Source organism: Thalia democratica, chromosome 2, assembly GCF_965202585.1.
Source record: "Thalia democratica chromosome 2, ktThaDemo2.hap1.1, whole genome shotgun sequence".
In the NCBI taxonomy this organism is placed as follows: domain Eukaryota; kingdom Metazoa; phylum Chordata; class Thaliacea; order Salpida; family Salpidae; genus Thalia; species Thalia democratica.
In genome coordinates this window covers 23,821,716-23,844,703 of record NC_139166.1, presented here as the reverse complement: position 1 = coordinate 23,844,703, position 22,988 = coordinate 23,821,716, and the positions used below count along the sequence as shown (strand labels likewise).

Here is a 22,988-nt window from a genome sequence, read left to right as displayed (position 1 = left end):
TTGCCATTATAAGTTCAATTTAATTGATTGTTTTTTTTTGAATTAAAAGTCTAAATTTTTCTGTTAATTATGTAAACAGTGCTTATTATAGAATAATTTGCTTAAAAAAAAACTTACTAAAGTATTAGCTTTTTATATCAATTAGGTAAGTTTTAAATCAAGCTTGTCATCAGGTATGACTCTGGATTACACTTTGGAGTCTATACTTCCTCTAAATAACAAAAGTAGAGGGTTGCTGATACGCTGTTGAAGTTACATAATTTTCATAATATTCTCGAAAAATAATAAGGTTTAATATTTAAATCATTAAAATATTTTTGATAGTATGTTTAATTTTAAACATTTCATTATACTATTTAACTTCAATACTTCTGCCGTTTTTTTCTAGCTTATAAATGAAAGTAATGTTTACACTTCAAAATTTTAAATTTAGAATACAGTGTAAATAAAGTTTTTAATACATATCCATATGACAAAAAGTTTTGGCATGTATTTTACAATTAGATAGTTAGATGAAATAAAATAATATTGAGAATTAAGATCAAAGTTTATTGAAACAAACACTTTAACCCTATTTATAAATGTGATATAACAAATTTAGTGTATTAATAAAAAAAAAAAGCTTTATTTATATTTAAAAACATTTAAAATAGTATATACATTTTTGAATAGTTTAATGTGATAACATAAAGTAGATAATAAAATAGTTAAGAAAGAGTAAGCAAAGTAAATAAAGTTGTAATTAACTTCTTTTTGGTACTAACTTTAAATAAAATTTGGAGACAGATATTAATTTTGCAATTTATTTTTTGTTAACTTAAAATTTTTTGATCTACCCTTGTCAAAAGTTCATGTAGATAACTAAACATATTTTTGTAAAACAGTAAGCTTAATAAAATTGAAAGACTATGCGTCACAATAGGTAAATAAAATTGTATGTAGAATGAAATGCTATTATAAAGTGATTTTAAAACTATTAATGAAAAACTTTAAAAGACAAAACTAAATTATCAGATACTTAACAAATTATAAAGACAATATCTAAAAGTAAAACCTATTATAATTTTACGTTGATACCAGCTTTAAAAAGGTTTTATACGGAGTAAAAAAAGAAGACTTATTTAACAAAATTTAAAGAATAAAGCTAAAGTACTAGAAATTGAAAGCATCAATTTAGCAATTTTAATAAGGGGAAACAAACATATTTTAACTTAAAAAAAAAGTAAATCAACAAAAATGAAACTTAGTAACAAAACTACAATAATTTAAACAAATTAGAATTTTAAACAAACTTTTGTTTGCATAAACTTGGCTTATTATTTTTCATAAATAACGATTCTAAAACACTTGAATGATACATATTACGTCCCTTTCAAACAATGGAAAACATATTGTTGTTATAGTTTTTTGAGCATTCTAAGTTTTTTAACAGATGTTCACCTTTGCCGATTAACTTTTTATTGGCTTGTTTGTCCCATAGGTCATCCAGTTTCCTACAGGCGTTGGTAATATGCTGGTCCCTTCTTTTGTTGGATTGTTGTGAAGTTCTCCCCATATACACACTATCACAATGGCATTTGTACTTATAGATTATGTTGAATTTTTCTGGATCAGGAGTGAGATCTTTAACAATCCCATTTAGCGGTTTTATAGTGGAATGAGATATTTTTAAATTTACTGCCCCAAAAATGTTATTTACGGTTTCAATTTGGTTTTCCAAAAGCTTTACTTCCTTTCCTAAATATTGAAGTCTTAAATATGCTGAACATTTATTTGGGCCGTGTTTTGTAGGGCTGACAATTTTGCTGTAGTCCTATTAATTGTTTTTCGGATCCTATTCATTTAACGACTAAAATAAATGTTCAGTGTATTATTATGTTTGTAAAGGACGTAATATGTATCATTTAAGTTTTTTAGAATTGTTATTTATAAAAAATAATAAGTCAAGTTTATGCAAACAAAAGTTTGTTTATAATTTTAATTTGTTTAAGTTATTGTAGTTTTGTTACTAAGTTTCATTTTTGTTGATTTATTTTTTTTTAAAGTTAAAATATGTGTGTTTCCTCTTATTAAAATTGCTAAATTGATGTTTTCAATTTCTAGTACTTTAGCTTTATACTTTAAATTTTGTTAGATAAGTTTTTTTTAACACTGTTTAAAACCTTTTTAAAGTTGGTATCAACGTAAAGTTATAACATGTATTTTTTTTAGAAATTGGCTTAACTTTATAATTAGTATATGATAATTTTGTTTTGTGTTTTAAAGTTTTTCATAAATAGTTATAAATTACTTTATAATAGCATTTCATTCTACATATAATTTTATTTACCCATTGTGACGCATAGTCTTACAATTTTATTAACTTTATTGTTTTACAGAAATACGTTTGGTTATCTACATGAACTTTTGACATATAGAGATCGAAAAATTTTAAGTTAACAAAAAGTAAATTGCAAAATAAATTTCTGTCTCCAATTTTTATTTAAAGTTGTAATTATTTAGATTTTGTTTTTATTTAATACTAATAAAGATTATTTAGTTAATAGTTAAGTTTTGTTCACTTATCAGTAAGTATATTACATTGACAGTTTAAAATAAATCTTAGATTTAAACTTAAATATAACACTTTTGTAGTTTTTAACTTTTAGTGTTTTCTACCAGAAAAAAAAATTAGTAACAAAACTAGTATATGCTGTTAGTGCAAAGTATTATTGTTTCCTATTCTATAGTCTTAAATATACAAAAATCAAAATTTTTAATTTGCGAGTATAATTTATATTAGAATACTTAAACAAAAACCTAAATATGTAACCGTGAATAGCGCAAGTTTACTTGTTCTTGTATACGATTTTATTTGATAAAAAATAAAGTTAGATTTTTGGTAATTATGTGTAAAACTAAAAAGTGTATGAAATATAAGAAACTATAAACTGAATTTTGTTAAATTTATAATAGCGTTAAAAAAACCCGTTATATTAAAAAATTTGAGTGTAGTAAATATTAATTTCTCCATCAAATACTAATACTAGATGGAGGAATTCTACTACAACATCAAAAATAAATCACGATTGGTTCCTGATAAGTTTCTGAATCAAGACAACTGCTCAATTTGCTAGAGTAAGTCTCTGTTTTTTATCAAATTAATTATAAAATTTTAATTTTCTGTCTTTTTGTTAAGTTATAATTTTTAATTAACATCTTTTTAATTTAACATTTTTTTTAACAATTTTTGTTTAAATTCCTTTCCATTGCATTGTAAGATAGATAATATTTTCTTTATCTCTAGAAAAAAACACAGCCGGGCACTTTAATTAAACATAGTTTTCACAATTATTTTCAATACATAATAAGTTAAGAAAATGTGTTGCTAAATCTATATACTATAAAAAAGAAAAAGTAAAACAACAAGCATTAGTTACTGAATTAATAAATTAATTTTAAAGCTATAGAAACTTAGGGTAATATCAATAATAAATAAATCTAAATTATAACATAATTAAAGTGAAAAACAAATTAAAATAAAAAATTAAAATTCAAATCACGAAGACCCGAAAAACACCAAAGCACAAAACTAAAACTGTTATTAAACATTCAAAGCATTCGGTGTTGTAACTTAATTATTGGTTAGGGCTTTGAATGCTTAATAAAAGTTTTAGTTTTGTGCTTTGGTATCTTTCGGACCTGCGTGTTAGTGGTTTAAGTTTTAATTTCTGACTTTAATTTGTACTATGGAACAAAAAAACTTTTGTGTGTTGAAATTATTAAGTTGAGAAATTTCTTGAATTATTTATTATTTTGAATGATTGTCGTGTTTAAAAAACTATTTAAAAACTTTTGAAAATTATGCTTTCTAAAGTTTTTAAAGTAAGCTGTTGTAACTATATTTAAGATAAATCTTCCTCTCAATTAGGTAGCTAGAGTATTTTTAACGTTAAGAGTAAAGAGTTTTTCTTAAGTTAAACCTTTAAAATGTAATAGCCAAATACAAAAAATTTCATATTACAGTCTATAAGTTGTGCTGTAAGTCTACCGCAAACGTTGTACAGTTGTTGACTAATCTATTACTACATTATAGTCAGTTAGTTTCCATTTTTAGCTTTAAAGCTTGCAGAAGTTGTTCTACAACTTGCACAGACTTATTTAGATAATGTAATCAAAACAAACATTGAGCAAACCTCAACATTTTTGTTTGATTTATTAAAAAATTATAATTTTTAGATATAACCTTTCTTAATAAAACATATAAGACATTTATTTCATTTAACAAACCGAAAAAGCATGTAATGTCGACTGACTGTTTACCTTTTATTTCATTAATAAGTACCTACTTAAACCTAGAACGAAAAGAATCAATGTTAAACAGACTTGTTTGTAAATACAACACGTGCGAGGATGTTCAAATCTCGTCTTGTTAATATTCTTTAAAATTTTCAACCAAGTTTTTATTATATATGAACAGTATTATCATTTGATTCACTTTAATTGTTTTAAATACAACTAAATTAAAACTTTTTTGTTTTTATGATTATTACTTTATATTTACAGTCACCTCTTGCAAGTCTACGCACAAATTTGGTTACGCCCTCTCGTTTAGTTACACATTTTAAAATTCTCATGAATTACACAGGGCTGCCAAAAAACCTGGAATTTGACAAATTTTGCAAAAAAATCCTTGAATTTATAACAATTTTGACATGTTAAGTAGTAAAATTTCAATTTGACACAAAAAATCTTTCCTATAAACAAATTGTTTTTGTCATCATCAAGATTTTTTTTAATAAAAAACACAATTAAAGTATCTTTTCAAAGCTTTTTTACTATTTAACACAGTTTCTTACCTTAAATTTAACTTTAAACTTAAAGCAAAATGTGTACTTTTAAAAACCTAGAGAAAATTTTAAAAACCTGGATAAAATTTAACAAAAACATTTGGCAACCCTGACTACAAAAATACTATTTTAAAAATGTTTATATTGTAAATTTATTCTATGTATTTAGTTAACAAAATACTTATTTAAGTTTTTTTTTTTTTTTTGAATTTTAAAGATGTAGAAATAGTTTAATATCTTATAAAATTGAGATTTTTGCATTTTAAGCTTGTTCGTTCCATAAAGAACCTATTGAACTCTCTGACTTTTCTTTTTATATTTAGGTGATACCTTTTTAAAATTTTTAGCTATTTATTTAATTATATAAATTTAAACTTTTTTTTGCATGATAACAAAGAAAGATCTTTCTCTAATACCATGCAAGACAAGTTTAATCTTAGATGGACAAGAAACGAAGTAGAAAAAGTACTCTGTTAAGATAGAAACAACTTTTACTGAAAAGGTTTGCACATATATGTACGTGCAACTTAAATTGAACAATTTTTGTAAACAAAAAAAGTGGGAGTGTAACCAAAATGTGTTTAGTCAAATTCATTATAAGAAAGTACCCTATATAGTAGGTATATCTGCTACCTCTCGTGTAGTTACGCACTTTTGCTGTGGATACAATGTGTGTAGATTCGCGAGAGGTGACTGTACTTGTTTAAAAGGGTCGAAAAAACTTAAGCACAAACGAATTAAGAACGAAAAAAAGAACTTAAAAAAAAATCGTAGTTAATATAAAATAAATTAAATTACGAGCAAAAGATCGTAAAAACTCTTTTTTTATAAAGTAAATGTAATTGTAAAATAAAAATATAATAACTTAACTATTAACTCAAGTCGTAATTAAAATATTTTGGATATTGTATAAACTTATGTGAAAGTTTTTATAAAAAATGAAAATTAGAACAGATTAGATAACCATCGGACTTGTTACATTAATACACAAATCTGTTTAAGTTGTTATATCTTAAAGTTATGATTTCCACTAAATAAAACAAAATAGTAATAAGTCGTTTAATGTTAGTTTCAATTCCATTATCAAAACAGGTCTTTGCAAGTTGTAGAACAATTTGTGCAAGTTTTTAAGCTTGAAGTGGAAACTTACAGACTATTAAATATTAATAGATTATTTAACAAGTATACAACGCTTGCGCTGGACTTACATCAAAGCTTATAGACTGTAATATGATTTTTTTTTGTAATATTCTACTAACCTAAATGACAAGAATATATAACTTAAATGTAGTTAAAATAGTTTACTTGAAGAATTCAACTAAGCAGAATTGAAAAAATAAATAAATCAATCTAGTAAATTTTATTTAATCAGAAAAGTTTTATTTAAGCAGGTTGATATGAAAAAAAATCCAATTAAGGAAAACAATCTGAATTTATAATAAGTTGAAACAAAATGTACATTACAGGGTTCTAACTTCCAAGGAATTTGCAATATTATGAAAAATCCCTAGAAAATATTGAAAACTTATCACATTAAATCAAAGCTTATCTAATTACAGATTTACCCTTTTAGAGTTATTTTTAAATTTGGAATATACTTTTTCTAAAACATTCTCCCACAAAAATATGGTAATTTATTCCCGCTGACTAAAAAAGTCGTTTACGTTATACCCTACAATTATGCTGTTGTTTAAGTTATTTTGTTTATTAAAAAAATAAGAAAAAATTTTGCGAACTTTAATAGTTAAAGTGACATTTTAAAACCACGAAACTTTAAAATATCATATGCTTTGGTTTCGAATTAAAAAGGTTTATTTACTGCAAAAGCGTTACCGATCAAACCTTTTGACATTGCATTCTAAATTCTTTTTGTTAATACATTATTGGTTGATTAGTAATTATTTAGCTATAATTTTTAATTAAAGAGTTTTTTAGTATTTATATCAATCTTTTAAAATATTAAACGGCCCTTAATTCTGGTAAATCTTGCCCCTGGAAAAACTTCCCATTTCTATTTTAGAGAGATTTGAAAAATAATTTTAATTGCTGTAAAACAAAGACTCAGCAAATTAGGCCGCTGCATTATATATACAGATCTATAGCTTTTTTTAAGAAGCTAAGTTTTCATTTTAATTTTTTAAGTTTAAAACCATCATCTGCTAGTTAGAGAATATTATGATATTAAAATAATTATTATAAAATACTTATAAATTGTTTTTGAACAGTCATAGTTTTAGCACTTTTGATATTTAATTTTGTTTATGATTTAAAGTTTGGGATTTGTTTTTGTTATTTTTTTTATAAGTTAAAAACTTAGTTGCAAGAATGTGTTCTAGTTCTAAAAGTTTATTGACAAATGATTTTAAATCTGAAAGCGTTTTAAGCTTATATATGCATTTTAAATTTGTAGAATTTTAAAACTAATCATTTAGTTATTTTATCTACTTGATGCCGTAGAAAAATCTCAAACAACCATTGACTGTGTCCTGGAAAGGTTTGAGCGGTATATTTAGTATATAGATCTTATTTGTTTATCTAAACACTTGAAGTTTATATAAATTCTTATAGTTTTTTTACTAGAGTAGATCTACAAGGTACCAAGGTACTCATTTTAAGAGGTACGCACACGAGTAAGGAACTTAATATTTTTTCGATATCATAGTTTTTTTGAAAAAAAAAAATTGAGTTTTTTTAAGTAAAAAATGAATAGTTTTTATCAAAAAAACTTTAACTTTTAATTGCATAAAATTCTAATGAGATTAAAGAAAAAAGTTATAAATTAAATTGATTTACTTATTACATATTCTACTTTAAAAAGTTAAACAATTTAATACATTTTTAATTATTTTTTAACAGAAATAAAAACAAAGTAAAAATTTTCACTAAAAGATTTTTTTTTGAAATTAATTAAGTTCTATACTTTGATACTTTTAATAATAGGCTTAAAATTAGATACTTGAATTAAGTAATTTTTTGTTTTACTCTAAACAAGCTGTGCTATTGAGTATTAGTTAAAGTAATAAATCTGTTAATTTTCAAAATTTGTTTATGCTTTAACTTAAAATAATTTTAAAAAAATAAACTGCGATTTATAAACTTCTATCATTAATATATAATAATTTTTTTAGTTATTTCATATCTGTATAAGTTTTTATATGATTAGCTTTTTTACTATTTGTTAATAGCACGATTTCCTAAATTGAGCGGTTTTAGCTACCAGGAGCAACAAATAAATAAGTAGTAAATAGGAAAATAGCTATTGAGAGGGCGATATCTAATAAATATGAGCGATTGTTTCTTAATTTCTTCCAAGGTAGTAATTACAAAAATTATTTTAGGAAATCCTTATTTTCAAGCTTTAACTTCGTTTACTTATGTTTTTGTTTTGATTAAACCATTTTTGGGTTTTTATCAATTTATGCGTTTTCTGTTGAATAAATAGGCCATTTTGTTGTATGCTATACTTAACCCACCTTATAAAGTTCAAACCATATTCTTAAGTTACTGAATAAAATTTTAAGAGTAAGTTATTTAGTTTGTAATTTTGTTATGTTAAATTTGTGTTTCTTAGTTTGTAATTAATTTACTAATTTTTATAGATTATTTATGCTTTAATTTATTATTTTCATCAGTCGTTTTTCACATTACTTAAGGTATTTAAAATATTTTTGAGTTTGAATCTAAAACTTGTATAATATATAAATATTTTATTAAAGTGATATATACATATATGTATTTATTTATTTATTTAAAATTAGAGATAGTAGTTTGATCAAAAACTGTTTTGGTGTTAGTCTATATAAGTTATAGTTAGAATAACTAGTAATTACTAGTTAAATGTCAAATTCATTCTTCACGGAGGGTAGAAAAACTTATCAGAATTTATTTAAGTTCAAGTTATTCTTTCAAACTAAATATGTAATAAATATCTGTACTTATATTGATTTGAATTTAACAAAAATTTTTCTAAAGTGAACAGCTAATATGTATATAAGTTACAGTATTTCTAAAAATTAAAAACCTGTTCATAATTAATCATTGCTTTAGAAAAAAAATATTTTTTACTTACTGCTAAGCAATTAAATATATTTTAGTGAAAATTTTATATGGTTAGTGTTTTAAAAAACCCAGATTTTTAAAGTTAAATAAAATAAAATAAAATTATTTGGTACTAACATATACAAAATGAAGAATTTTACTCATAGCAATTCTCACAAATAATAACTAAATGATAATACACAACATATTTTGTATGTACGACAGTTTAATTATATCACTATAATGGTTCTAATCAAAATTTAATTGTGAATTATTTAATTATAAATTATTAATTTTCTGTTTTGTGTACCCAGTTTTATTTGTTATTTTTTATTTCTTCACAGGGATGAATCGTAACAGAAGAGAAAATGCAGGTATTTCCAGACAAAAGTTTGACCCTTCAGACCCTGACAGAAATAACACTGGTGAGTCACAACTGTCTGTCTGTTTGTTTTTATTGGCTAAGTTATACTGTAGTTAAAATAGGTTTTAAGTATATACACTTAACATGATTTTTTGTTAATTAACTAGGATAATGTCGCACCAATATCAAGCTGAATTTATATTATGTTTGAAGTCTTTTTAATTATAATCTTAGGCTAAAAATTTCAATATTATAATTACATAAAAAAAAAAAAAAACTAATAAATTTTGAATTTGCTTTTATTTTGCAATATAATGCGGTTATATCAATATAATAATTTATAACTGTTCAAAATATAGGTTTAATTGTTTGCTAACAAAAGATCTTAGTGAAGTAACTTCACTGGAATATAAATAAAAACAAATTATACAGTAATCTTTATTTATTCTACCAACATATGTTTCTGTGTGTCAACGAATCAACACACAGAAACATATGTTGGTAGATTAAAGGAAGATTACTGAATAATTTGTTTTTATACAATAATTTATATTGATTACGATGTTGTAAAAAAAAATTAATTAAATATTTCAGTGTAAAATAAATAAATTTAGTTCGTACTAGGTATCTATATAGCTTGTTTAAAACAAAGTAACTTTTTAGATTAAATATATTAGGCTTAAATTATTGAATTTTAGCCTAAAATTGTGGTTATAAAAGACATTGAATATAATATCATTTCAGCTTGATATTAGTGCCACATCATCCTAGGTAATTACCGATTTTTTTTTGTTTAAATAGTTTGTTTATTGAGAAAGAAAACATAACTGTAATGTACTTGTAAAAAGTCTATAAAATTAAATCAATGTTTTAACTTACAATAAGATCGTTTAAATTTTAGTACAGTTAGTATTAACTAACAAAAGTAGTGTTGTTTTTTCTTTTGAAAACAGTAGCTATAAGTTTGTTACACTTATAAACTTGGTTCAAAAGAAAATTGTAAGTAAATATATATTTTTCCATAAATAAAATTTAGTCCAGGGTTTCCCAAACTTTTTTTAAATGGCCTCCTTTAAAGAAATTAAAAAGGATATTGCCCCCTCCAACAAGGCTACTCAAAAACTACCATTTAAAAACACCCTAGACCTTTTTTTTTGCTCTTCATCTGCAACTCAAGAATATCTAGTGTCAGTTTTAAAATTTTGTGACTGCCCAAAATTTTAAAATTTGCCCCCCCCCCCTTCACCCCTTTACTAGTTATTTTGCCCACGATTTACTAAAATCGCCCCTAAAGAGCGATATTGCCCACTTTTGGAAACCTTGGTTTAGTCTTACATACTTGAGTATTCCAAAATTAACTATTGAGTTTGCACCATTTAACAACTATTTTAAAAAAATTTCAACAATTACTAAAAATTTTAAAAAGCTTTTATAAATAATAGTTTTTTAAGAAGCTTGATACTAATTTACTTAGTTTAAAGTATAGTTAAGTATTAAGGTCACGGGGAGGTAAGGGTTTTTTTACATAAAAATTAACATTGGATCTTGTATTGTAGCTTATAGTATAATATGAACTATAATTAGTTTTTAAGTTTAGTATATAAAAACTTTAAGATAAACTTTAGAGACATAGTCACTTTTGTATTAAGTTTCCTATATAAAAGTATTTACCTTATTTTTTCTTGTCATTTTTATTAGAAGTTTAAAAAATAACTATAAATATAATTTCTCCTTTATATTTTTTGCAGTTGACTAAAAATTTCCGGGAAACATTACTCAATCCTTTGAAGATTTTTAAATTTAAATTATTACAAGGGGGACGGGTCAAATATGCACAAAGGGTCAATTTTGCAATAATGCACTTTTCTAAGAGAGTAAATTAAAAAATAAAATTAAACAAAGTAAACAACCAAAAGTAAGGGTCATGGGTAACAGTAATAGTGGAAAATAATATTAATAAGTAATAAAAATAAAAACAAAATAAAATGTTAATAAAAAAATATCGGTTAATGGTAGAGTTAGGAGTAACAATGATAGTAACATTAAAAAAAAATAAAAAGAAAACAAAGTTACTCACTAAGGGTTAGGGGTAACAGTGATAGTTGTAAAAAATATTAATAAATATAATAAGAAGAAGAAAAAAAAGTTGCCAACCAAGGGTAAGGGTTAGGGGTAGCAAAGGTAGTAAAAACTAAAAATATATAACTAAAAATAAAAGAAATTAAAAATGTTGAAAGAATGAATATAAATAAATTTTAAATCTGTGCAAAATTATATTCGTCCAAAAGTAAAACTTTCTTCAAAATTGTCCCTTTGTGCATTTTTGACACCTAACCTTTTAAAAGATAAGAATTTTAGATTAAAAAAATCTTAATTTTTTTTTAATTAAAAAATTCCTACTTTTGTTAAATTTAATTACTAGTAATTGACTTTTTGTAAAAAAAATTATTAGATTGTTTAAAAAATGAAGAAAAACATATTTTTTAGTGAAACAATCTTTTTAAGCTTTTCTAGTTTGCTCTTCTGTGAAGAACCTATTGAACCCAAGGACTTTGATCACTTTTGTCTCAAAAACTACTTGTGATTTTGTTAATTGTTTAAAAAAGTATAATACCTAATATACAAGCCTACAAAACGTAATTAACTCAGAACAGATAGGGTGGACCCCCAATGTTCTTAAAAAAGTAGTAATAATTAACTATGGTAATAAATATAGTAATAAAAAACTAAGGCCTAAATCAAAACTATATTTTATTTAAAAAAAAAGTTTTTATACTATATAATATTAAGTTAGTAATACTAAAATAGTCTTACCAACATTAAGCTTATATAGTAAAAAAAAAATTGATTTCATAAAAAACATTTACATATCTGTTATTTTACTTAGTTTAAACATACTTGTAAAACAATGGTCTTATTTAATTTAAAGGATTAAGAAACCAAGGATTAAATATAAATTTACACAATTTTTAAATTGAGTTATAAATTCAAACACTGTAAATTACAAATTTCAAAATTGGAATTATTTTTCTACGTTTAAAATGTTGGCTAAGCTAATGCCTGCAGAAACTTGAAATAAAAAATTTGTGTAAGTATTCCATAAACAACTTTTCATTTTTGAAAAATTTGATTTAAACCCATTAAATTTTGTTCTTTCATTTCATACATTTGTTTTCTTGTTGGTATATTTAAGTTTTATATATTATTTTAAATTATGGTAATTTAAACCACAACATTGTTTTTGGAACGTTTAAAATATCCTAACTTTGTATATATTTTAAATTTGAACTTATACTATAAAGGTGAGCGAAAACTTGTAGCAATAAATTTGATGGAATACTTTTTAAGTAGTAAAAGTATTTTTAAGTTTATAAAAGAATACATATTTTATCTGTAACTTAAGTAATGTTGTATAGGTCGTCTAGTCTGTGCAATCTATCATGACACTGAGATGAAAGAAGTTGAAACGGAGGTTTGTACCTAATCGTATTTAATTTTGTACGAGCTAGAATAAGAATGAGTGATTTTTTATGTATGTTCTTAACAAAAATAAATTATCTTCAGTGAAAGTTTTACCCTTTTAAAATCTGGTCAATTGAAATAAATACTAGGTAAAATTTATGATTAATACCAATAAAAGTTATGAACCCAAGAAAACTGTTATCTCGAAATAAAGATAAGATTAAAGACATAAATTTTCAAGTTTAATTTAGAATAGTACAAAAAGTAGTCAATGCTATTGGTATAAATTAATAAACCCAAACTTTTTGAAAATAGTTAACACCAACTAAATCACAAGCTTAAGTACTTGTTAAAAAGATAATTAATCCGTTATGTCTTTAGAACAAGGGTAAGCAATGTATAACATTTATATATTTTTTTTTATATAGATGATTGATAACTAGCTGTTTTGCTGCTAAATTTTGCTGTATATTTTATGTTAAGCGTTTTTTGTTTGTATTTTGATTGAGTATAAAATTTAAAAATGAAATTTTGAAAACACTGAAAATGAAATAATTTAAACTTAAAGCACCTATGGTTTTTAAACTCACTGTAAGTATTCCACAAAAACCACAAGTACCAAAGTTGTATTTTGTATATTATAATCCTTTTTGTTTCTATTAATGTTGTATAGAGTTAGTCAATACAAAGTTTCTGTTGACTATGCGTATATAAATCTTCATTTAATTTTTAACTCATAAAAGACTGCAGTTTGTCATTTGACATAAACCTACAATAAGTTACAAAATGACTACAATGATAATTAATTTAAAAAAAAAAGTGTAATTTATTTAGAAACCAGCTAGTGATGTGAGCAGCAAATCAAAAAACTACAATGTGACTGATTCTGAAATAACAAGGGAAAATGATGATCAAGAACTTTCACAATTTGATCAAACCAATGAATGGGTTGAAAAGGAAGTGATAAGTGAGAAACTGAACTGTGCATTTTGTAGAAGAGGATGCAAATCAAATGTTGGTCTTATTAGACATCAAAATTGTTGCAGAAAAAGTAATCAATAACAGTTGTTTTACTGCTTTTACTGACATATTTACTAAGTAGATATAAGATAATTTAAATTTCAAAAAAATGCGTTTATAATACTACAAGTTATTGAATAAAAATTATGTAAGTTCCTAGCTCCTCTTACACATTGAACATGATTTAACGTATTTTTTTTCACAGAGTCATCAGCTGTAAAGAAGCCAGCAGATGAAGAAAATTCTGACAACAGCACATCTAAATCATCATCAAAATATCACCATGAACTTGCAGTGACTGATTCTGGAATAACAGAGGAAAATCAAGAAATTTCACTGCTAGATCCAGCCAATGAGTTATGTGTTGAAAATAAAGTAATGAGTGAAAAACTGAACTGTGCATATTGTGGAAGAGAATGCAAATCCAAGGCCGGTCTCACCAGACATCAAAACTGTTGTGAAAAAGGTAATCATTCATATACGTTGGTACTGTTTTAAGATGAATAAGTTTTTATTATTAAAATGTTATAAGTTGCTCACACTTTTTACACAAAAAAAATCCAAATTTGCAATCGGCAGTTATAGAGGAGCCAGCAGATGAAGAATATTCTGACTCAGATGACGGCTCGTATTCCGATCACAATCGACTGCTTGAACAGCCTAAGTTTATAAAAAGGCTGAGTGAAAAAGTTCGCTGCAACAACTGCCAAAAAGAATTCTGGACTGAGGATGGCCTCGCAAGACATAAGACTAAGAACGATTGTCATTGTAAATATGTTTTTTTACTGTTTACTAAGTTAACATTTGATGCATACTATTCGCTTATGTTATTACTGCATATATTGCTACTGACCTGTTTCTCGCTTAATTATAACTGTTTTTTAACTTTTGACTCTTATGTTTTATGCGGTCGCATTAATACTTGTTTATATAGATCTCCATTATTCGCATTTCAAGCAATTTTTCTGCGACGATAAATTTGAGAGGCAAAAGCCAAAAACAGCCAAGAAGACGTCACCAGTATCAGGTATCTTTTTTCCTCCGAACTAACTTTTTATCAATTTTTGTTTAAACCCTTGCAACTGTTTTTTTTTCAGACCTAATACCTTTTAAGAATAAATAGTTGTTTTTAAAGTTGTATGTACAAACTTAAGTTCTTAAAGTATGTTTTAATGATAAGAACTTTTTCAAACAATTTTAATAATTAAAATTTTCGTTACCACTCATATTCCAATATTAATTTATTTTTCTGTTATTAATGATAAATAACTTCTTACAGAATCAGCTAGTTTGGAAAATGCAGCTCCTACTACTCCCGGTTTAACATTGGAACATGATGATACAGCAAACCAAAATCAACAGAGTGAGTTAAAGTTTTTAATAAATGCTTATAAATTTCGTTTTTACTTTGTCTGAAAATATTTGTACTACTTCTTTAAAGGCTTTAAGAATTTAAATCAATTATTTTTTACAGGTATATCATCTGTGGAGAGTGAAACACAGGAAGAATCCGACTCAAATATTGGTTCATCGAGCAAAAAGGTTGACACGCAAGATCTAGATAATAAATCAGTTGGCGAAGAAAATAAGAATATACTAAGAGTAATTTTTTTATAATCTATTAGAAGTATGACATTTTTAGTTAATACAGGTTTAAAAAACTTTAACAAATTTTTTACTTCCTTCACCTTTTTGCTCATTTTATATAAAAAGAGTGACTATTTGTAAGTTTTTTAATATCATTAAAAATACTGTTGCAACCAAATCATTGGATATTCTTAAAATTTCTTTAATAAGATTATTTTTTATAAAACATACCTAGATATTTCGCAACACTCAAGCTAATTTAAACTTAATTGATGTTTTTTTGACAATCCTAGACTAACTCAGGCTATTTGATTTATTTGAGCAACTTCAGCTAGTTTTTAGCTGATATGAAAATATCAGGCTAGTTTTTTGATAAATTTTAAATAAATTTAAATTGAATCAGTTTCAAATGTTTTGATATTTGATAGGAAGCTTATGTTCTATTACTTTTTATTAATAGTTTAACAGTGTTGGTTTTAGCTATTATGCAAAAGTTTTCGCATTAAAGTAAGCTCTACTTCAATATTATAAATATGTTACCTATAGCATTTTGTAAAAAAGTGTAAAAGATAATCACAGCTTTGCTGAAAGTAGTTTAAACATTGTTGCCACACACTCAGGATAACTCAGGATACACTAAAGTTTTTGAAAATTTCAGGATAACTCAGGATATGTTTTTTTTTCTTAAACAGACTGACTTAGGATATTTTTGTTTTTTATAAAAAAAATCAGAATATTTTTTTTTGCAATCTCAGTACAGTTTTTTTTAATAGTTTTGAATGAGGTTTAGTTCCAATATTTTGTTATTTTATAACCTTTATTTTAAGAACTTGATTTTTACTAATGTTGAAAGGTAAAGAATATTTTTAATTTTTTTAAGGATATGAAAAACTCAGGATGACTCACGAGGACAGTTTAAAGCAGGGTTTCCCAAACTCATTTACTGAATCGCCCCCTTTTCAGTAATTTGAAAAAAATCGCCCCCCACAATTTTAAAAAGTAGTTTTTCTTTTGAGTACAAACTTTTGAACTAAAAAAAGTTGTGTTCGAAATGTAATTTAGCCTGGTACTTCTTATGCACGCACTTTTGTGTTCAATATAGTTTACAAGGCTTGAGAAAATAATTTACAGTTATTTTCTTAGAAGCCCAGTAAAGTGTATTAAAATACTTAATTATTAAAAAGCCTTGTGTAATCTGTAATCAATCTTGTTTAAATATGAACTGTTGTGAAACTGGTGAAACTTTAAGGCCAGTGGTGGACAACTTTTGTAGTCAGCAATTCATATTTACTAAAATATCTTTTCTAGTTTCAACTCGTTAAAAAAAGGTAAATGCGGGCTGCATGATTTAAAAAAATAACAATAAGAAAATTAAAAAACTCGAGCAAAATTGTAATAAAATGATTTAGTATTATTGTGATCTAGAAAATACTATTGTGAACTGAAAGCGAAATGAAAGCGTATTTCAAAATGTTAAGTATCAAAAAACTAAATTTTATTTATTTTGCACAAGTAGTTTTCAATTTACTTAGCGGGTCGAAATTCATCTGGATCTGCGACTCGATCTGAGCCGTACGTTACCCATCTGAAATTTTAACTGAAACCTGACATTATAATAATATCACATATAACAAGATTCGGACATTTAGAAGTTAATACTAAGTAACTTATTTAAGCCGCACAAAATACTTAAATTATTTTATAAATAGGCATATTTTAAAATAACTATACCAGAGATTAAAAAACTATAAAATAATGAACACATGGTTGCCACTGGTCAAGCTGAGAAAAAATTCCTGACTTTTCCTGACTTTTTCCTGACTTTTTACCAAAATTTTCCTGACTTTTATAAACCAAACTCTTAAATTAAACTTATTCTAAAATACATAATCTAACACATGAAATTATATAAAGCTTTCAATCTAATTTTTATACAGGTTAAAAACAACAGTTTTTTGCTGAATTCTATCATCAAACTTCCAGTACTTAAGTGAAGTAATTTAAAAAAAAAGACATAAAAAAGTAAACTATATATCTGTTGTATAACATATTTTCTCTAATCATTTAGTATAAAATTTGTAACAAATAAATATACTCTTATTTACTTTAAAAACTTAAGTTACTCTACAAAAAATACAAATAATGTGTAAACTTAATCTTGGCATATACCTCTCTTAAAACTTATTTCATAAATTTAAACAACTTTAAAAAATTATAAAGAGATAAAGTATACACATAAACTTGATCCATAAAATACTAAACTAACTGCTTAACTATAAAGAACTTAACTATTTACTTAAACAAAAAACACTTAGATTCTAAAATTATGCTAGATAAACTTTTGTGTATATATCAGTTTCACTATGGAAGTGTCCTTGCTACAGATTATCAATACTAAAAAGCTTACAAAATCTGCTTGTTAAAGTAGGGTACTTGTTCAATATGTTAATAGAAATTTTTTGCAGTTTTATAAAGGATATTTTATTTCGAAAGCAAAATTATTGGATTCTATTAGCAAATTTCTATAGTGACGTAACTATAGTGGTAGGATGGAGCTGATTTTCATTTCTACTGATACTGACGTCGTTCCAAGGACGCATACAAATTTTCATCAACAATAATCGAGTTACTTTGCTGAAATCGTGTTCCAATTTTATTTTTACAATTTCCACTGTGAGGAGTTTTTTATCTTAACTTATACCAGGTGAAGGCATTGGAAATAAAATTAAATATTTTTGTAAATTTCTAGGAAAATTTTGGAATTTTTTTCTTACTTCAAAGGACTTTTAATTAATTTTTACCGTTTGAAGGCTTTGGAAAACAAGGAATTTTGTAAAATTAAAATGACATAATCTGACTTTTTTTTAATTTTATCAAATTTCCTGACTTTTCCGTCATTTTTTCAAAACCCCCCATTTTTTCCTGATTTTTCCTGATTTTTTAATTTCTCCCGACTTTTCCTGATTTCCTGACTTTTCCTGACCGAGTGGCAACCCTGTGAACAGTTTATTTTACACATAATAAAAAAAAATTAAAAAATAATTTCTGATCTAGTTTAAGGAAATTTGACCGACTGGTTGATTATCTTACATGAAAAGTGGTTTCATCAACAGCTTCAATTAATGCAGTAAATTTATTAATTTCAATGCTAAGATATATTGTAAGCAAGTTAGTTGTAAAATTAAAAATTTAATTTCAAACTTTTTAAACTATTTGTTTTGTAGTACAACACCATGTAATAGTATTTGACTTGGAATAATCTTTAGGGAACTAAACCTTAATTCTAACAATTTTTTTTCTTTATTAAAATTCAAATATAAAAAATCCAATGGTTTACAGTTAATTCTGAGAACAGAAAGTAATCAATTAAAAAAAACTTTTAACTAGGTTAAAATTTTTTTTTGTAACTGTAGCAGTCTTTCTGATGGCTTATTTAGTTCTGTTTAAATTTTTTTTTCTAGCTATTAGCCTCTAATAATTTAACAGAGGAAAACAGTGAAAAACTAAAAGCTAGTGTTGAAGTATTAAAATAAACTAAGTATGTTCTAATTGCTAATATATGTTGAATTAAGATAATACAAAAAACAGTTGTATTAATAGTTTAAAACTCCTTATATAATAATAATTTTTTTAACAATAATAAATAAAGTTGGAAAATAAAATTGAGTTTAAGAAACTTTTAAATGAAAACGTAGAAGTCATTTGAAATAGAGACCTCAAATTTATACTCTTTTAAAACCGAAAAATTCTTTATAGACATAAAAACTTTAATGGTTACCAGAATTTTACAATCAGATAATAGTTATATAGTGATATAAGTTATATACAGATTAAACAAGTAATAACAAAAACCTGTCTTTCAAACAAATATTTTAATCACTATGCTATAAAAACTTTTAGTGTAATGTAAAACGACGAATATCAACTACAAAATTAACAAGGTCAAAATAAAACTATTAACAACTTTAAAACATAAACCATTTAATAAATATAGTAGACTTCCGCTTGAGTTCGCACTTTGAAAAAAATCAAAAAGTGCAAACTCAGAAAATTATTACAATTTTTTTTTACAAAATGACAAATTTCAATATGTTATATGCAATAATGTTAAGATTAAACATGAAATCCACTTCAATATAAAACAAACTTTCATTAAAAAAAAAAGATCTATACAAGCTATTAAATATTATATATATTTTGTTTTATAAATATTTAGTTAGTAATAGACTTTACTTAAGTTAAATTTAAGAAAATATAAATTTGCACTTTTTTTTGGGTAAAAAAGACGAACTCAAGAGGAAGTCTACCATAATTAATATTTTTTAGGCATTATGCAAACCTGTTGTAGAATAAATAGCTTAATAAAGTTATTATTTTAAAAAGACTACTTAAATACAATACAAACCGGGCTAAATAAGAAATATTTCAAAAGATCAAATAAAATTAAAAAACTTTCAAAAAATAATGTCTGCTACTGAAGTCAAATATTATGTGAAGGATAAGGTTCATGACTGCTTGCAAGTTTTTCTAATCTGATTCTTAATCAGTAAAATAGAGTCTTAAGTCACCTCTTCTATAAATATCTAGATTAGATCTTTTGCTCAAGATGCTGATAACTGAACTGAAAGCTTTCTCAACAACATAGCTAGAAGGAAAAGCTATAAACAACAGTCTAAATTCCTCTCAAATGATTGGATACTTTTGCCTTAGTTTTTGTTGAGTCCAAAAGCTTTCATATCGTTCTTTGGAAGAACTTACTTTAAGTTCAAGGTCAGTTTGTAAGTCGTTTACTTCAAAAGTATCTGCCTCGAAGGGATCCATATTTTTATCTATATGATAGCTTTTTTGTGTCAAATCTAAATTTTACTACTTAATATGTTAAAATTGTTAAAAATTCCAGATTTTTTCTAAGTTATTTTTTTGCCTAAATTGTCAAATTTCAGAATTTTCCAGGTTTCTAGGTAAATTGGCAACTCTGTATAGTTTTATTTCTTAGTCTAACTTAGTGACTTTTCAAAAAAAAAAAAAACTGGAAATATCATGAGGTGATAGTTAATAATAAATAACATAGATTTTTACAAACCATTTATGATCCCAAATAACATATATGTCAGGTTATAAAATAGTGAGAGGGATTTAAATCGTCTATGATCTATGTAATTGTTAAATAAAGAAATATTTACTTGAAAGTAGGAGTCATAAGCACTTGATTTTTTTTTCTATCTGTTACATAAATAAAAGAAACTTTTTTGTTTAAGTTTCACCTCAGGGTCAAATAATTAATAGCAAGCTAAAATTAGTAAAATAGCAAGAAAAAAAGTAAAAATCTTATGACAGCCCAAAATTTTAAAATCGCCCCTTTTCGCCCCCTTACTAGTTATCGCCCACCCTTTCGCCCCCTTACTAATTATCGCCCCCCAAATTACTAAAATCGCCCCCAGGGGGGCGATATCGCCCACTTTGGGAAACCCTGGTTTAAAGTCATCCAATCACAGTTTTGGTCACTTGAGCCAAAATTTTTTGACTCAAAGAGTGGTAACCCTGTAAAAAAAATATTAGTATATATAAGCCAAAATGAGTGATTTTCAACATCTTAAAAAACATGATTAGTAAATTAATGATAACATTTTTACTCCCATTGGATAGTTTAGTTTAATTTTTTTATTTAATGGTAACTTATATTTTTATTGAATTTTTAGTTTTTATTATTTTTGTTGTACTTTTTTTATGGTTTAGTTATCTTTATAGATAAATAGAGTATTAAAACTTTCCAATAACTTTAAAAAAGATAAGACTAATTAATGCACTAAAATATATTATATTCACAACAGTGTGCACATACTCACTGGCATGAAAATAGTTGCGCAATTTTTTTAAAGAATTCTTATAATTCTAGATGAATTTGGCTAGTTTAAAGTCTCTCAGATTTTTTTGGCTCAAAGATTGGCCTTGATATCTTAAGGTTTTTGTCATTTAATTAATTTATTTTAGCTGTTTATTTTAAAAGTTCTAGTTATTATAATTCATTAAAATTCATAGAAATATGCACTGTTTTTAAATAGAAAAAAATTAAAGGTAGAATTGACTACAAAAGATGTTAGTTCTACAATTGAGGAAACAAATGAAAACACTGAAGAGAAGGCTTCACCTGATGTTGAAACAGATAAGGAAAAAACTCAAGAGCCTGTCACTGTAAGTTAAAAAAGTTTATAGATAAATAAAAAAAAAATATTTTTTTAATTAATTAAAAAAGGGTGTTTATAAAAGTACTTAATTTCGTGGCGTTAAGCAGTATTTAAGTTTTGTCATTAAATGTTAATACACAATCAACATAAATATCTAAATATGTACTATGAGTAGTTTAAGTATTTTATATCCGTTTGAAGAAAAGTATGTGCATTACTAAGGAATAGTGTGAAAATTAGAAAAGTTTTATAATAACATTATAGTTCTGAGATATATTTTAAAAATAAGATAAGCAACTTTTAAAAATATCTTAATAAGTATTTATTTGTTATGTTAGATTTTCTCAAATGTTTAAGATTAAAAATTTAATGTCACTTTAAAGCAAGTAGTGATGGTTTCTTATACTATACTTTAAAACAAGTAATTAAAAATAAAACAAATTAAAATGTTTGCCAATAATTTTAAGGCACCAGCTAATGATGACAGTGATTCTGATACATCATCTTGTGTTTCATCTGGTATAGAACTTGCATCTACGGACTCAGAATACTCAGAAGATGAAGATGAGAAAAAAACGGGAAAAGAAGAACTAGAAGATGGTTGGTTAATGGTATTTGTTGTTATTGAAAATGAATTTTAAATTTTTTAGTTTAGAAATTAGTTATAATAAATAAACTCTTGTGGAAATTTAGTATAAAACCGACTCAACACATCAAGAGTTATATGCAACTGATAAAACATTAATTAAAACTAATTTTCTTGTTACCATAAATTAAAAAAGTTAAATGAATGTTTTTTAGTTTAAGTTTTTGTTAATTTATTTAATAAAGCTGAAAAATTTGTTTGTGCTGCTAGTGGTCTACCGGATCCACTATTTAGGATCCGGCCGGATCGGGATCTTTAGTTTAAGTTGTTTCTTGAATAATATAGGGCTATATTTTTTTTACTTAACAGTATAGAAATATTAAAAGTTTTTCTCTTTATAGTATTCAACCAGCTGTTATCTACTGGCTTTATCAATAATTAATGCATTGTGTATATTCTGCAAACTTTGGTTTAAATTAAATAACGTTTTAAATAAACTACGAACTAACACTTATGTCAAGATACTTAAAAGTGTAATGTACAAGTTTTTATGCATGATGAGAAAATTAATTTACTTTTTTTAAAAATTGTACTAGCCTCTACAAGCCCAACTGAACACCAAGATAAAGTTTTGAATTCCAGTAAAACCATTGAAGATTTAGAAAATAAGTCTGAAGAAACCGCATTTGAGCAAGGTAAGGTTTTATGATAGAAAAAGTAATTAGCAATGTACTGCACTTTTTAGCTTTTTATTAAATTTACGAGATTATTTTTGCATATATACAGTATTGCAACTTTACCTGGAATTTGACATTTTAGGCAAAAACAATCTGGAAAAACCTCGAATTTTCAACAAAAATCAATAAAAAACCTGGAATTTAAACAATATTCACATGTTCAGTAGTAAAGTTTCTATT

The 22,988-nt window shown here is 24.9% G+C and overlaps 2 protein-coding genes across 2 annotated transcripts in view; both read left to right on the top strand.

Annotated features, from left to right (window-relative positions):
• The first annotated feature begins 176 nt into the window (after window positions 1–176).
• Window positions 177–14,073, top strand: LOC145829925 (uncharacterized). The gene is made up of 6 exons (XM_082937809.1): window positions 177–289; window positions 3,030–3,117; window positions 9,212–9,292; window positions 12,648–12,703; window positions 13,528–13,707; window positions 13,919–14,073. The coding sequence occupies exons 3-6, from the start codon at window positions 9,214–9,216 to the stop codon at window positions 13,931–13,933; spliced, it is 330 nt and encodes a 109-aa protein (XP_082793935.1). The 5' UTR covers window positions 177–289; window positions 3,030–3,117; window positions 9,212–9,213; the 3' UTR covers window positions 13,934–14,073.
• Window positions 13,988–22,988, top strand: part of LOC145828464 (uncharacterized) — a 23,028-nt gene continuing 14,027 nt past the window's right edge. Inside the window, exons 1-8 of the mRNA XM_082936223.1 lie at window positions 13,988–14,179; window positions 14,293–14,481; window positions 14,648–14,740; window positions 14,993–15,076; window positions 15,188–15,315; window positions 21,340–21,492; window positions 21,953–22,085; window positions 22,668–22,766. Coding sequence (XP_082792349.1) covers window positions 14,092–14,179; window positions 14,293–14,481; window positions 14,648–14,740; window positions 14,993–15,076; window positions 15,188–15,315; window positions 21,340–21,492; window positions 21,953–22,085; window positions 22,668–22,766 — 967 coding nt within the window. The 5' untranslated portion in view covers window positions 13,988–14,091. The remainder of the gene's footprint in view (window positions 14,180–14,292; window positions 14,482–14,647; window positions 14,741–14,992; window positions 15,077–15,187; window positions 15,316–21,339; window positions 21,493–21,952; window positions 22,086–22,667; window positions 22,767–22,988) is intronic.

Coding starts and splice junctions, on each gene's coding strand:
- LOC145829925 (XM_082937809.1), top strand. CDS start 9,214: ATGAATCGTAACAGAAGAGAAAATGCAGGTATTTCCAGACAAAAGTTT. Junction 9,293..12,647: donor CCCTGACAGAAATAACACTG/GTGAGTCACAAC, acceptor AATGTTGTATAG/GTCGTCTAGTCTGTGCAATC. Junction 12,704..13,527: donor TGAAAGAAGTTGAAACGGAG/GTTTGTACCTAA, acceptor TAATTTATTTAG/AAACCAGCTAGTGATGTGAG.